The 15,602-nt window shown below is 40.0% G+C and overlaps 1 protein-coding gene across 6 annotated transcripts in view; it reads right to left on the bottom strand.

Annotated features, from left to right (window-relative positions):
- Window positions 1-15,602, bottom strand: part of AUTS2 (activator of transcription and developmental regulator AUTS2) — an 800,615-nt gene that overhangs the window by 429,550 nt on the left and 355,463 nt on the right. For all 6 annotated transcript variants that reach the window (XM_052803418.1, XM_052803416.1, XM_052803420.1 and 3 more), the window contains 2 exons: window positions 11,706-11,807; window positions 3,474-3,509 (listed from right to left, as the gene is read on the bottom strand). In XM_052803418.1, coding sequence (XP_052659378.1) covers window positions 3,474-3,509; window positions 11,706-11,807 — 138 coding nt within the window. The remainder of the gene's footprint in view (window positions 1-3,473; window positions 3,510-11,705; window positions 11,808-15,602) is intronic.

Genomic DNA, 15,602 nt, shown 5'->3' with positions numbered 1-15,602 from the left:
ACGATGAAAATGGCTTTTCATCAAAATCTACAGAACATACTAGTACTTGTGAAAGAAGCAGAAGTTGTTCCTAACTGAAAAAAAACTTGCAGAGGTACTCAGAACTCCTCAACAACTTTCAGACACATTTAGCAGTTATTCGCATGTGTCAAGCTTTGCTGAAAGCACCTAATTAGAAACTCTGTTTAATCAATAGCAGTTCTGATCATCCCGCTTAGGTATGCGTTAGGCTGAATAACTTGATGGAGATTCCCACCCCTTTCCATTGACTTCATAGCAAAGGTGGGTCGTCAAAGCAGGCAGTATGAATGCCCTCTCAAGAGCATGTGCATTTTTCCTTTACCTACTGCTTTTCAAGAAGCACTAACAGAGGCAACAAGAACATAAGAATCCAGTCTCCAACATTGCCATTCAGAAATTTACCTAGTTATAGCATAAAACTAGGTAGGATTTCAGCCTTCACCACTACTACTGGAAGTGCATAATGAATTACTAGGATGGAACTATCATACAGATATTAGAAAAATGATTTTCTATTACTGAGAAGTGTCAGGTTTATAAACGTTTCTTTAAACACCCAGTAACCTCAGGAAGCTCTGTATAGAATAAAAGGATCCAAAAGTAATTTTTGCTTTGCTGTAGCACGCACAGCATCCACAAACATTGCAGACACATGACCCACCACCCATCAAACCCGAGTGCCTGGCATAAGCATGGTTCTTAAAGGAGATTCCAAGTCTGACAAGTATTATCTCCATTATGTACATCCTAGGTAACATGGCCTAAACACACAGAGATTCCATTAATACTCGGATTTAAACAGCAAACGTAAGCTACTTAATCCATACCTCAGTGTTCATTTATTTCTGAATAACTCCTGACATCTGTGTTTCTGCTTTCTGTAGTAGATGTGCTTGGACAGTGAATCTACCGTTAGTCCATTTTAACTTACCTGGTTGCCTATGTTTCCTTTGGTGCGTTACGGTATGTAATATTTCATCGTCCAAAGTACAACATATATTGATCCACAGGCAAAAGGTTTATTATCATCTATTAAACTAAAACCTATTTTTGTTTTATTTGAGACCAATGACTCTTGTTTTCATGTTCTGGGTTAACACTAAACACAAAACCTACAGTCTTTTCTAGTTAAAAGCTTTGGAAAAAAGAAGTCAATTCAAGTGCATATTCTTTTGCACTTTGATAATACAATAATTACATTTATCAGAAACACATGCTAATTGGATCATTCTGGAGCATTTTTCTCATTGTCTGGTACCGCAAAGCACATCTGGGTTTTATTTGCCCCATGTAAGTTAATAAGGGTATGGACTTTTTTAAAACAATAAGCAAGACAATTCTAAAAACAATTTTCCAAAGTGAAAAGGGAGGAAAAACCCTCCACATTTCATTCCAGACCGTGTAAGTGTAAAAATGACTTTAAGATAGAAACTGAAGGACATTTTCTATCTACTCGGCTATTAATGAAGAAAGAAAAAGAAAGTTAAAGAAACCTTACTACCATGACCATACATAAGAAACAGTGCAGTTAAATATACCATATTAATGGAATCTAATAAGGGATGTCTCCCCCACCTACACAGATCCAAATTAGTATGATTTAAAGTGCCAATACATTGGCACCAGAAGATGTCAAGCTTCGTCTTGTTACTAAATCCCTAACTCAGGAGAACTGGAAACTTTCAAGCTTCTTGCTGGAGCATAGGGGATGTTGACACCTTCCAGATTTTCACTTTACTGGACCAACCCACAGACAGTATGGTGCAAGAGAACAGCAGATGGCTTTTCTTCTGTTACCTCTGCTTCCTAAAGATGAAGCTGAACATTGTTCATGCATATTCAACTCTTGCCATAAGGAGAACAAGGCTTATTTATACATGTTAAAGACTTCCATCCCATATTATATTTGTCCCATTCCAGAGCATGTCTGTATATGTTCATACAATTTGAATTTTAAGCGCCCAAAGGCAAGCAATTCGCTCTGAACTATGGAGAGACATTCAAGTTTTAGTCTGAATGCAAAATAAACATTGAGCCATTTGATATTTTTTTTCCCTTTATCCCTTCCCTCTTAAAAATACATATGACACAAAACAGGGGAAGTGCTGAAAAAAGGAAACCAGTTTTATCCTGTTTCACAACTTACCTTACACTGATTTGAGCTTTGGTATAACTAGAAAAAACACCACAAAACTTTTTCAATCGATAATGCTCTTTTCAGACCTTACCACTGGCAGAAGTATGAACATTCAGTTTGTGCAGAAGTCCAATGCAAATCCAGCAGGACATGGCATTTCTCCAGGTATTAAGCAATTTTTTTGCTTGCATTTTACACTTTACATGTGAGGTCACACGTACACAGTTTAATCCCGTAACTTTCTTACAGGTTCACAGACCTCTATGAAAAAAGACTGAATTTCACCATGTACTAATGAAAGAAAATTACTCTCTGGGAATCTGACAAGAGAGCAACAAGTTTTTCCTTCATGTAATCGAATACTATATAGTTTTCCCCAGAGTCTGATGAAAAGATAGAAGCAGGCTTTGATTATACTGTTAACTATATAGAGCAATGCTATAGAAACAGTCTCACTGCATTTTACCCACCTGTTTTTGGATATACATAATGCTCTATTTCTCCTACAGATATTAAAAAGGCAGAAAAGACATGCTTGGAGAATATAGCAAAAGTTAAAGTGAAACAGGATATGAGCAATTTAAATACAAATCTTGGAAAATAAACAGTTCATTGGATTGACCGGAAAATATTTTTTATTCCAAAACTTATCTGTGCAAGTAAAAGGTGTGTTGATGAATGTAGGAATAAACAGATAGAAAGGTATGAATATAGACTCTCAAATCAATAAAGGGGCATGCAAATAAATAACAGACTGATCAATTATCAAACCAGCTGGGGCCTGATCCTTTTCTCATGACATAAAATGTACATCTAGCATAAATGCAATTACAGCTGCGTTTTCCAAGATCATCTGTGAGACATGGGGCTTTTAACCAACAGATAGAAGTCACTGTGTCATGTTCTCTGGACTGTGGCACACAGGAGATGAGACAAGACTGCCGTAATGGACTCTCTCAAGTCTCTGAATCAATGAGAATTGGTACAAGGCAAAATCAAGATCCTACCATCTCAGAGTAGAGAGCTGGCAAATCCATGGTTCATTTTATTTGCTATAATTGTGTAAATTAAATACTGTTGGAATTTATGTAGTAATTAATATGACACCTGATTAGTTCAGGAAAACATTGACCACCATGTCTGAAATATTACTTACAATGCATTTGTGGAGGAAAAAATAGAAAAAGGTAAGTTAACCTATTGGGCAGACTGAGATTAGGTACTTATTCTTGTTTCCATATAATAAGGCACTTTTGTTTCAGGAGTAATGCTACGCTGTTCAGAGGCACATGTGTTAAAGTTGAGATACACTTACAAAGTAGCCTGTTCCCAAGCTGGAAGGAGCTGAGCTCTGCAATAAAACACAAAGACAAAGTGGAAAGTCAGTGATGGTTTTTAACACGTTCCAATCCACATAGCTCATTACCAGCCCTTTCCAAGCTTTTCATCACTACATCACAGCACCAATGTGCTGCCCCTTGTCATCTGCTACTGAAACAAACACGGTGTTGCTTAATTTTTCCCTTTACATCTCTCAACGACTCGGAGATGGTAACGTGCTATTTACTGAATTCCAAGCTTCTGCGGTGGACGTAATTGCCAATTTATTTGACAGGCAGCTGGGTAATGAATTAATGATGGCATTTCGCCCTGCACTGAGACTAAACAGACACTCATCAACCAGCCTCCCTGACATGCTGACATTCAATGCCCTGGACTCCAGCTACTCAGCTTTGTGGCCACAAAGGGGCAGGCGGGAGGGAGAAAAGAAAAAAACGTAGACTGACTTCAAAACAAAAAGCCCGGTGGGTTTGGATGACTTTTTCAGTCTATGACCTGTTTGCCAATTTATTCCCGAAAGGCCCTGGTTAGTACACACATAGTGCTTTTCTAAAATGAGACATTTTGTAAACATAATTAGTAGTCTGAAATGTAAAGAACGCGTGGGCACAGAGAAGCCGCTTCAGTCAATGTACCATTTCCTGGAGGATGCAGTCACTACAATTTCCCATTTGGATGTCCACATTGTTTGACAAACCAAGGATTTAAAAAGAAAAGGAAAAGCAAACAACAAATATCTACAGCGTGAAATAGATTTCAAAACTCAAACCCATAAAAATAATTAAACTAATATAACTACCATGGAAAATAATCAAAAGGTTTAAATGCTTAAAAAAACATTATGAAATTCAGTTTAAGTGGGACACGATCACAACCTCTACATTCACACGAATTAAGGAGATAAAGGGGTTTGTTTCATTAGTTTTTCATCTAAGCAATGGGGATTACACAGCAGGTTCTCTTAGAGACATGGTGAGAGACCTAAACATCTCAGTCCTAATCCAGGTCACTGGCTGTTACATTAAAGGGTGAACAGTTCCCAACACTACAGCCCTATCTATCACCTGAAACACTTCAAGGCTAGTCAATGGATAAGGAAGCAAAACACAGAGGATAATTCTCTGGTGAGCAGTGGGTAGTCTAGATGACCAGTCTTTAACACCTATAGCTCAATTCCTGTTTCTGTTCCTTAGCACAAGCTCACTTTCAATAATGACACAGCTCAGTGATTACCAGGAACTGCACAGCAGCTCTAACCGGCCTTGGCAAACCATCGGAAACACACAGAATTTGCATCACTGTCATCCCTGTTCTGAAACAATATCGCAGGGAAACCTAACAACAAATTCTCTCAATTTCTGATCATGGAGTGCAGCACTGACATAAAAGAAAACAAAACCCCACAAGGGGCTTATGGTATTTTTTTACTGAACTCGGCACAGCAGAAATAGATTGTGCCAAGAAATTTAAAATTAAAATTTATCGCAAATAATCAGAATATTACTGTGAGATCACCAAAGCAGTACTAAAAAGAGAGGTTTAGAGAGGTTACGTACATATAGGTGAAGGCCTTCTGGTTTAAGACATTAGAAGTTAAAGACTTAGCAAGAGGAAGTCACCTTGGTAGTCATAAGGGTACCAATATCATAAAATCAACAAACTCTGTTGGGACATCTTATAAGAACAAACAAAACTGCTACGGAAATTTGGAAGGTACGTGGTTCCTGCCCCTTAATACTCTCTATCTTCTATGTTGCAGCTACTAAAGGACTTGAGATCTGCAGTCTACAGATTTGGTTATCAGCATGCAAGGCAAGCTCCACAGAAATACATACATTCTTAAGTCCTTCTAGCCCCACTCTTGCTGCTCTGGGGCCTCAAGCTCCTTCTGCCACCACCATCCACATCAAGAGCCACCTGGTACCAATGACAATGTCCCTGGAAGTGCCTCTGCAGCAGCATCACGCTGTGGTGCAGAGGAATGGGCAGTGCAGATTTGGGAACACATTGCCATGAGGGCCCTGGGCTCAGCCCGACTGCTCTGCTCTCCTCTACGTTCCCCTGACCACGCAGATGGGAATAACCTGGTAACCGCCACAGCCCCAGTCGTCGCACAGCCCAGCTACTGTTTCCAGCTAGAAAGTCCCCCTCATGGGCCATGTACAATGGTTTTGTGAGCCACTGCAGCCTGTAGACTGCAGCTCTGCAACACCTGGTAGATAGTGCATTTCAGCGCACACACCAGCTTTCCTGGTAGAGCACATCATACATACTGCCTTTCACTTTATTCTGTTTTCTGCTTCATGCCATTTAAATTCTTTTAATTTAAGCTAGAGATCTACCCACAAAGTACAACATGTGCAATCATTATAACCACTTTTGTTTAAGCTATGTACAGATGCCAATCGAGTCCCACTCTTTCACTCACAATTTTTAAAACTTACTTTACAGGCTGAAAGCTCCAAAGTTTGCATTCTGCATCTGTGTGTAATTTTTGTCTGCTTTTTATTCCAAGTTTTGGAAGGACCAAGTATCAAAACAAAACAATAAAAAGGAAGAAAAAAGAATAAGCAAACAAAATATTTCCCACTGAATATTTCCATTCCTTCAAAAGCAATGCTGCAATGGCTATGGGAGGACAGTTGAAACATAGCAGTCAAATGACTTTCACTGAAAAACAACTGTGCATTTTTAGGGAATTTGAGTTTGCTGGATGGAATTACAGCCCTTCACACATTGCATGCTGCATATGGATAGTACAGTTTGCAAACTCTTTTTAATTGAAGTAAGAAAGACTGTATTGCACATGCATGAATGACTAAGTCAGCTGTGTTGTGAACTGTGTGTTGACAGAGCATATAGGCTGAAGCAAGGGCTATGCAAGAAGACAGCTTCTCACCTTTTTTGATAACTCCCAATAGCGAAAGGATCCTACTACCCAGTGCCCAGCCTTGGTACCAACTGATGAATGTGATACTGTGTATGCAGCTTCTTTACAAGCCCATGCTGAGTCGTGATCCTGCACTGGATGGTTCTACATCTCTTATATAAAGTGTGCCTATAATAGAGGTAATGGTTTCACTTTCCAAAACCCTTTGCAAAATTCGACATTAGATATACTATTTGATATTCACACAACCACCAGCAGAAGCCTGCATCAGGTGCCCATCAGCAAAATGCAAGTTGCTTGCTTAAAATTAACAGGGTTTTGGTTTTGTTATTTTCCTTCTGCTTTTTTTTCCCCCCTTCCTTTCTTAAAGAGAATTTTTGGCCCAGGAGCAAAAATGTAGTAACCCTCATGTAAGCATTACTTTATTGTGTACCAAAGAAAATTACATCCTTGAGGTCTTGAAGGCAGAGTTATACCCATTTTGCATATATATTGTGCATTACTTGGAGAGCTGGGTGGGGAGAAAGACTGTGTTGTACATATTTGTTCTGGCTATTGTTTATGCAGGTCTGACTGAATGAACGAACAGTGGGTATCATTTCAATTTCTGATGTCAACATCAAATTACTTATTTAATTTCATGCCTGGCGAAGCATTGTATAGCTACACGCAGAATCATTTCACTTCATTTGTTATGCTGTGTTTTCTTGGCGATTGGCTTGCCTTCCAACTGACAGCTTTAATTACGACATGAATTTGATTGCACTGCCGAGGAATTAACATAATGCAACAAAGCATTTAAGCACCCAACCTTAGACACACAAACACACACCCTTGCATACACACACACAAACGCACACACACCAAGCAGCAGCCACTGCAGCTGATTAGCTTCTGGCACACACACACAAAAACGCACACAGAGATTTGCTGGTGTTATTCCACTTTAGATATAGCCAAAATTACCAGGGATATTCTGGAGAAGTACCAAGGATTTCAGAGCACATAACCCAAAGACCATTCCTCAGTTTGTCTTTCTTTGGGCTCAGTATGCAGGTGGGAGGAATGGGAGACAGAGAATTGAAAATATCCCATATCTGAGGTTGAAACCGTGAGCTGTCCAAGGGATTACACTGCTGGGGATGTAGACACCTTTCCTCCCAAAGCAGACAGCAACAGACCTGGTGGGCAGGGCACTCCAGGACTTACTCCTCATTGCTACAAAGCACTGGGGAAAGGGAAGCACTCATGAAAGAGCATGTCAGCTTCAATGAGAGCCCAAGATGAGACCTTTAATGTAGGGGACAAATGGAAAGATTCCTATCCCACTCCCTATTCAAGAATTGGAACAATATTCCAGACAGAAGGGTGCCAACTATTTCTCCCAGCTTGTGATTCCTTGTTCAGCAAAAGCAAGCAGAGGCCAGGCAGTCCACACTTCTGTTGTGCAGCAAGAGTGAAAGACCTCTGCTGCCTCTCAGCCAATGACCACATGTGAGAGGCTTTTACTGTTTGTCCCCTTGCTAAAAGCCTGCAGCCAACACCAGAAGCAGCAGGCAGGGCTGAAGGTGCCCGAAGCAGCTTGTCAGCCCTCTCCCATCAGTGCAGGCTTGCACTGCCACTGCATCATCATTACCAAAACGATGAGCAAGGTTTGTTTCGCAGACATCAGATTTTTAAGAGGACTAGCAATGACTTTACATCTGAGTGTGAGCTGCAGTTCTGCGGTAGATCAGGAATTTAGGAATGTGCACCAAAGAAATCAAGGGGTTTTTAACTTGGTTTTGATTAGCAAAGAGGTGGCTGAACCCCTGAATACTCTCTGCGTTTACTATCCAGGTTAGCTGTAATTCTCACATTTTCCTCAAGTAATCTCCTTGCTGCTTTCTAAAACATGGCTAAGAAGTTCCCCATGTATTCCAAAGTGGGAAGACTCAATTAAAAATAAATTCATACAGGAAGATAAGGAAAACAAGTTGACTGAGCTCTAAGCTGAGGAAAAGAGAAAGCGCTGCCATCTTGTCTCCAAGCAAAATCTCAACAAAATGAATTCTACTACTGGCAAGATGTTGATGAGATTAAACTGACTACAGCACCCTATATATAAAGGAGGAGCAGCTCTCCAATTTCTCTTTTAGGCCCCTGGAGCTACCTCTGCCCATAAAGGAAAAAACAAGTTGTCATTCCAAAAAATACTATATAGGGGAGAAAGGCAGAGAGAAACGGGTTTATGAAATTCAAACGGGGAGATGTATTAGGGCACTGTCAAATCCTTGCAATGGAGCATTCGAGCAATCATTATCCCTAATCTAGCAGAGGTCAAGTTCTCTGCTAATTATGTTCTCTCACAGAGGGGTGTGTGCGTGTGTGTACACATGTGCGAGATGAGGACAAAGAAAGGAGTTGATGGGAATCAGTCTAACTGCATTGCATCTGACAAGAACATAGGATATTCCTCTTCCTACTGTCTGATGCTATTTCAAGCCTCATTATGAGAAAAGTCTTCTGTTTAATATGGTCTTTTCATTGAATTATCTTCTTTTCATTTTTGACCACCTCTCTCGCAAATGCTGCAAATTACCCGCTTGGATCTCATTAGCCTGGAAAGGAGTCATCCCTCGTAAACATACTTTGCGTCAATCTGCGTTATCCAAGGGCTGTAGGTACATTTACAATATGTAGAGTTGAAAGATATCTGACAGGAGAGGGAATGAAGCCACTGACATGTCAGTTTGCAACTGGATATTCATTATACTATCTCCCTCATTCTGCATCTGTCACTAAGCTATCACTTAGTCTCCACATTAAAGCTCATGAAGCTAACATTTCTGTTTCAACAGCTTGCTTACAACTAGGGATTTGAAAATTGATCATCCACCTAGAGTATATGCACTTCATTCATTATACATATTTCCATGCAGTAGCCATGCCTAATCTTACAATGCTGTCGGGCTACATCAGTGGAGATCCATTATATTTCATGTCCAAAGTTTGCTTTCTGACCTCAGGGTTAATCTGCCTGCAATATCTTGTATTTTTGTTCTATCTTCTGTTGAGTACACAACTTTTTGCGTATTGTTTCTGAGAAAACAGTTGTAAAAACAGAAAGGGATCTTCGGAGAAAACTTACTCTTTTGTCTGTGTTTTTTTTTCTGGACAGTAATTGGTAGGTATCATTAGACAACTGACTCCTTCAAAAGATATTATTTAAAATAACCTTATTAAGCTCTTGATGCATCTTTGTGCGTAAGAGCACAGTTCAAGGCAGGCTCACCCATAGCTGAAGTGGAAGTATCACTAACACTTTGTAAGGCCCTGTCATTTAAAAACACAAAGTGTTTGGCTTTGGGAGAGAGAGAAATGCAGAATGGTATTTACTTTTCTTAACTGAAAGAGTCTGGGAAAGGCCACCATATACTCAGGCAAGATGAGAGTTATCTTGTGCACGTTTTTCAAATCTCAGCTGAACTGGCAACACCAGACCACAGAGAGACATGCTTGTATTGCAATGAATTATCAAAGCATAAAGGAACTTAATTATTAAGCAAAACATAAATTATGTGTAACATTTTTAAATATACATTTTTACATATATTTACATAGCGTTCCTTTTGAGCAACCTAAAGTCCCTATGTCCTCTCTCAGGTGCACTAGGGAAGTTACATTTGCTCTCCACTTCCTTTTAATGCACCATAGTGCCAAGACAAAGGGCAAGTATTGTAAAAACATCAGAGAAAACTGTATTTGATCAGGGGAAGGGGAACCAGGACTCTGCTCTCACTGCCAGGTCTGGCACTGTAAGGCTATGAGCTGCTGGGAAGCTCAAATAAGCCTCAGAGCTCCCCACTCAGTACATTGCAAGGGAGTGACAAGGCTAAATTAAAACCGTGTTTGTAAGGAGCTGTGAAATTTTTTGCTGGAAGGTGCTGTGGAATTGTGAAGTTCATTGCGGTGACTTCTCAGCTGCCATAGGGCTCAGGGCAAGCTAGGATGGCAACGGTGACAGGCTGACGGTCAGCTGCTGTCCACTGCTACGTGTACAGAGTATTTACTTACTATGTCCTCTGGTTTCACTCTCCTCTTCCAGCGATATCTTACAGCCCTGAGATTGACCTCACCTGACAGCTATGAAGGGCAGGCTCTGAAGTGTCTGGCTGAATGTACCCATAAAGGTTGGCTCTGGGGGAGGAACAGACCTCTAAAATAATGTGACAAAGGGATGAGGAAAGAGAGTGCTACAGATTTCACACCTTCGCAGAAAAAAAAAAAAAATCAGGCGGCTGTTCCAGTGATATGCACAATTCAGCAAAAATTGCTAGCTGTGTGCCTTCAGGCTTAAATTTGCACAAAGAAATGTATCCTTTACAAAGGTATTTCTTTTAATGTCTGCTCAATTCAGTTTTATTGGATTGGCCTATAGAGGACACCATCTGGTATCTGTCATCCAAATCTACATGGACATGCTATCGATAAAATCCCCATTTCCAAAACGTGGGTTAGTTAAAAGTAGGGCCAGATTGCTGCCTGAAACAAATTGGTCTGACTGATGTAGCTATCCATGCTTTTACCAGGAAAGGATTTGACCTACAAAATCCCCAATTTAGATACTCTTTTGGGACAGGGCTGTCTTTATATTCTGTGTTGTAAAGCATGTAGCACAGAGGACACAGAGCCATGAATAAAACACTCAAGGATTGTGATGGTACACATAATAAATAATAATGTAATTGCAGCAACAGAAAGATTTCTGTAGTCATTCATATGTCAATAACTCATGCGTGTCATTCAGTGAATGACCAGCATTCTTCAATGGAGAAAAACATTCTCCACAGAGCTGCCATCTTAGGACCTTCCACAGCAGTTTAGGTAGAGCAATAAAGGCAGAGCTTATGCTATTGTTGGCCATGTCATATCAATTCATTATATATAAATTAGCTGAGTCTCTCTAGACACTCTAATACTTTTCATAAATACAGTATTTAGCCCAAAGAAATACATTCTTTTCCTTCCTCACTTGGGGTAAAAAGAGGCCACCTCACTTCTCAACTATGCAGAGCATTTTAACTTCATTAAATGGCCTTCAACTATTTCAAAATGAATGAGTGTTTTCACACAGACAGACATTGTACCAAACTTTAAGTTTACTGAACTGGGGCAGGAGACCTAAGTTACCTCTTCCTCTCCCAGCCCCGCAAAAGAAAAGAGATTTTAGCAACAAACCATCCCAGAAACTAAATCCTGTTATGACTTATGCCCCTCAGAAAACTACACCAGGGGTTAATCAGAGCAGTATTTGGCTGCAGGAGTTTTACTTACGTCACTGAGTCTTTCCCGAGAGCTACTTCGATGGAAACCTTTTGATTCCCCACTGGCACTTTCACTGTCACTGTCTCGGCAACTGTTTTGACCTGGCTTGAGCTGCAGGAAAGAGAAAAAACAAAGAGAGCAAGAGTTTAGCCTGCTTCAGGTAAGCCCCTTTGTCCACTGCTCTTCTTTAACCCAACCCCACACCTACACAAAGCAGCATTTACATGGTGCTTCCAGCACTGGCACAGTGCAGCCTTGGTGCCCAGGCAGCATCTCAGCAAGACCATGAATGTAGAGAGCAAAGCAAGCTCGCATGCATGACGGCTCGCATGCGGGCCAAGACCCTGCAGGTAGAAGGAGGCAACATTCATGTCCCAGGGAAATCACAGTTTAAGACCTTCATTTTGGGAACTTTTAGGCTTCTCAAGTTATTTATGCCATAGATGCAGTTTTTGAAGTCACCATCACATCGAAGCACGTGCAGAATCAATCCCTCCCTCATTACAGCATAAGAGTATTGAGGATCTAGGATCAATGAAAATCTCCCCAGGGGAAGGAGCAGCCATCACTACGGGGAGGCCTTTTGCTGGACGAGCCCCTAACAACATTGCCTGGTACTATAAAAAAATTCTTGACTAACCTCAATGTTCATAAAGCAACATGATCTACTTAATAGGTATCAGATTGTTTTTGCCTTTCAAACCAGCTTTAATGAACTTTACTGGCATTGTAATAAATAAAAAATACAAAAAAATTATGAACTATATTTTCAATACAATAGAAAATGCATCTGTTTTCTCTTACGCTGTGGATTGTGCAGGTCAACATGTTACAACAGGAGCATACTGAAATACATTTACAGCATACTGAAATATATTTACCATATACATACATTATTTACCATATACATGTATTACACACATGTCCACAAGCACATATACATATATACAGCAAGAGGAAGAGATGAACTACATCTACTGCAATGCTGAAAATATATGTATTTGTTTTAACGTATCTTTCCCTGTATTTTGCTTGAATGTATTAAAATTTTGGTTTAGCCTTGTTGATGCTTCATTTGAACTGACTTTCTGTGAAGACTGGTTACTCCTGAAGTTACTACTGGCTAAAAGTCAATTTCAGAAATTTAGACTTAAAATCACATACATAAATACTGGCAGCAGAGGTAAATGCAGAGAAAATACTTGGCGAAGTACCTAATGAAGTATTTTATGAGACACCTACTACACTTACCAGTATTCATATAACAAATACCAAACAACTCCTCCTAACTTATTCTAATTATTAATACATTCATAGTCATTTCTATTCAGACTGTACAGAAACAGATAATCACACTCATCTCCACTTCATGACTGGAGACCAAAAGTTCCTTCTCCATGAACTCTCTCCACCAACTTTTTTCCCCCTTCTATCTCATTTTTTTCCAGTTCTCCCAGAAACATGCTGCACAAGCACACACAAAAATTGATACACGTTCTCTTTTATAGGTGCACACACAAGACATACATTTCTGCTCTATTTCCCAGATATACATGCACACCCGTATACACTGTTCACCCATATACCCTGCTGTTCTCTCCCAGGTTCACTAAAGGAGTGCACGAAGCATCCTCACCCTTGATGGTTATCATCAGTTTCTCCCTACCACTACAAGAGCAAATAGCATCTGCAAGCTTGGTATGTGTGTCCTACTTTACATTCATCCCTTATTCCCCTCATTTGTAAAAGGCAGTTTTGGGTGCTCTTTATCAGTCAAAAGAAAGAAAGGAGAAAGTACATAAAACTACAGGCTCAAATACAAAATTGAGTTCCAATGCCTGAGCAAAACTGCAAAAAATGGCACAGGTGTACTCTCAGGTCAAAGAAAATGTAATATAAGAACTAGAGCTATTTGTCAAACACTTACAATTTAATAAATAAACTAAATATTCCACAGCTCAGCCAGAAAATCTCAAGTAAAAAGATTTTTATTTCAAATGGAATGGTTTATCAGTCAGATCTAATAGATCTAGGTAGCATTTTTTGGAGGCAGAGGGGAGGATAAGGAATTCAAGAAGTCTAATACTTCATATATAACTCACAGATCTTATCTAGGACCAGTGTGTACTGTAATTTTATGGTCCCAGGTTTAAAATTTAACCACCCAAAGGAAAATGGATCAAGTTTCCCTGACTCAGTCTTTTGTCAACATCCGCTCAATGATGGAAAAACTCTTACTGTAACTGGGGCCTGAAGAATTTTTTCCACTCTCAAGTTTTATTTTTAGAACCTCAATTTATTTTGTACACAGTTTTCATACATTAGTTATTTGCTAACTAATCATAACAGCATAATTTTAATACTTCTTCTACATTGCGAATTCCAGCTCTTTACAGAGAAGAGAAGAAAAAAACAGCAGGTGTCATTTTTCTAGACACAATTTACAAGGAATAAGAAAATATGACCAAGATATCTGGGCCTGGAACTCTGTAGGAACAAAGTGAACTGCATAGACTAGACACCAAACTCAGAACTAAGTCCAAGTTAAGATTTATAAGCTTTCCATATTTTCCTTTCTTTTTTTCCACTTGTGTTTCTCCATGTGCCAAACTGTTGAGGGTTTACATTTTATTCCAAAACCCATCAATCTGTCCTAAATTGAAAAAATAAAGCATGGAAATGTGCCCATTGTCTTCTTTTAAGAACCTAAAGTTACACACAAACACACATGAGAACACTTAATGTGGATAGGCAATGCTTCACTTCTATCTACTTGCACAGATTCAACCACTTAAAATGATGTTGAAATAACATAGTGCTGCTGAAGACGACTGCATTTTTAGTTACACTGCATGCATTTGGTGCATTACTCTGGGGCACATGGGAACCCTAAAATCAGCTTCCCCTCAAAAATGCAACTGTCCTTGGAAAAAATTTAAAGTGCAACATTGACAACTCTTGTTCCTGTATCACTCCTGTCAGGGTACCCCACGCAAAAAGCAAAGCCAGCAGGAAACTCCCATGATGTCTACTCAGGTGTCTCACTGAGGTCCTTCCCACATTAACACAGCCATTACTCTTCTAATTTGCACTGAACAAGGAACAAAGAAGGGTTTGCAAAAAGCGCATTTGACTCCATGCTTTCACTGTACAGTGGGAGTGAATTTATCCATGTAGGAATCCATCTAAAGGGTCTCACAAAGAGGAAATACAGACATTTCTAGATTGAAAGCACAAAACCCTAAAGACACAGTGTGTCGCTGACTCACCAGGAACCTGCATGGCCTCAAGGATTCCTTGAGTATGAGAGATGGGGTATGTGCACAAGTGATAATCAGCAACTTGAGCCCATTTGCTCAGGCTGAATGGCATGGGGCCAGGGCCTGGTGCACACCCACGTCTCCAGAACTTTTCTAGGAGTCATTCTTCGGATCATCACATCGTATTTCTGGAAATCTTTCATCGCACTACAGGACCTGTAATTTTGTAATGCCTTTAAATCTACTGGAGAATACTGAAAGTCAAGCAGAACTGGATAACCAGATAACTACACTTCTTCTATTAAACGTAGGAAAGGAAAAGGGGAAAAAAAAAAGATCTAGAAGGGTGGCTGCTGGCTGAGGTGCTGGGCTGGGACTCAGCAGCAGGTTTTATTTACAATTCTTCACCACACCCCATTCCCTCCCCAAAAAGTGAGAATAATGACAGGTCTCCCCTGCTTTAAAAATTGGTCTATTTAGAGGGTATTTTTAGCAGGGACAGTTTCCCAGTGGGTGAGTGCGGAATGCACTCCATGCTACAGGACCTGATAATCCCACTCACCGCTCTGGCGGCCACTGCGGTAGCAACAATGATTCCTAATGGTGAGGTGGCTCCACTGCCAAAGTGCATTAAAAAAAACCCCAA

The sequence above is a fragment of the Harpia harpyja genome, chromosome 12 (assembly GCF_026419915.1).
Source record: "Harpia harpyja isolate bHarHar1 chromosome 12, bHarHar1 primary haplotype, whole genome shotgun sequence".
Lineage (NCBI taxonomy): Eukaryota > Metazoa > Chordata > Aves > Accipitriformes > Accipitridae > Harpia > Harpia harpyja.
This window is presented reverse-complemented; position numbering and strand designations above follow the sequence as displayed.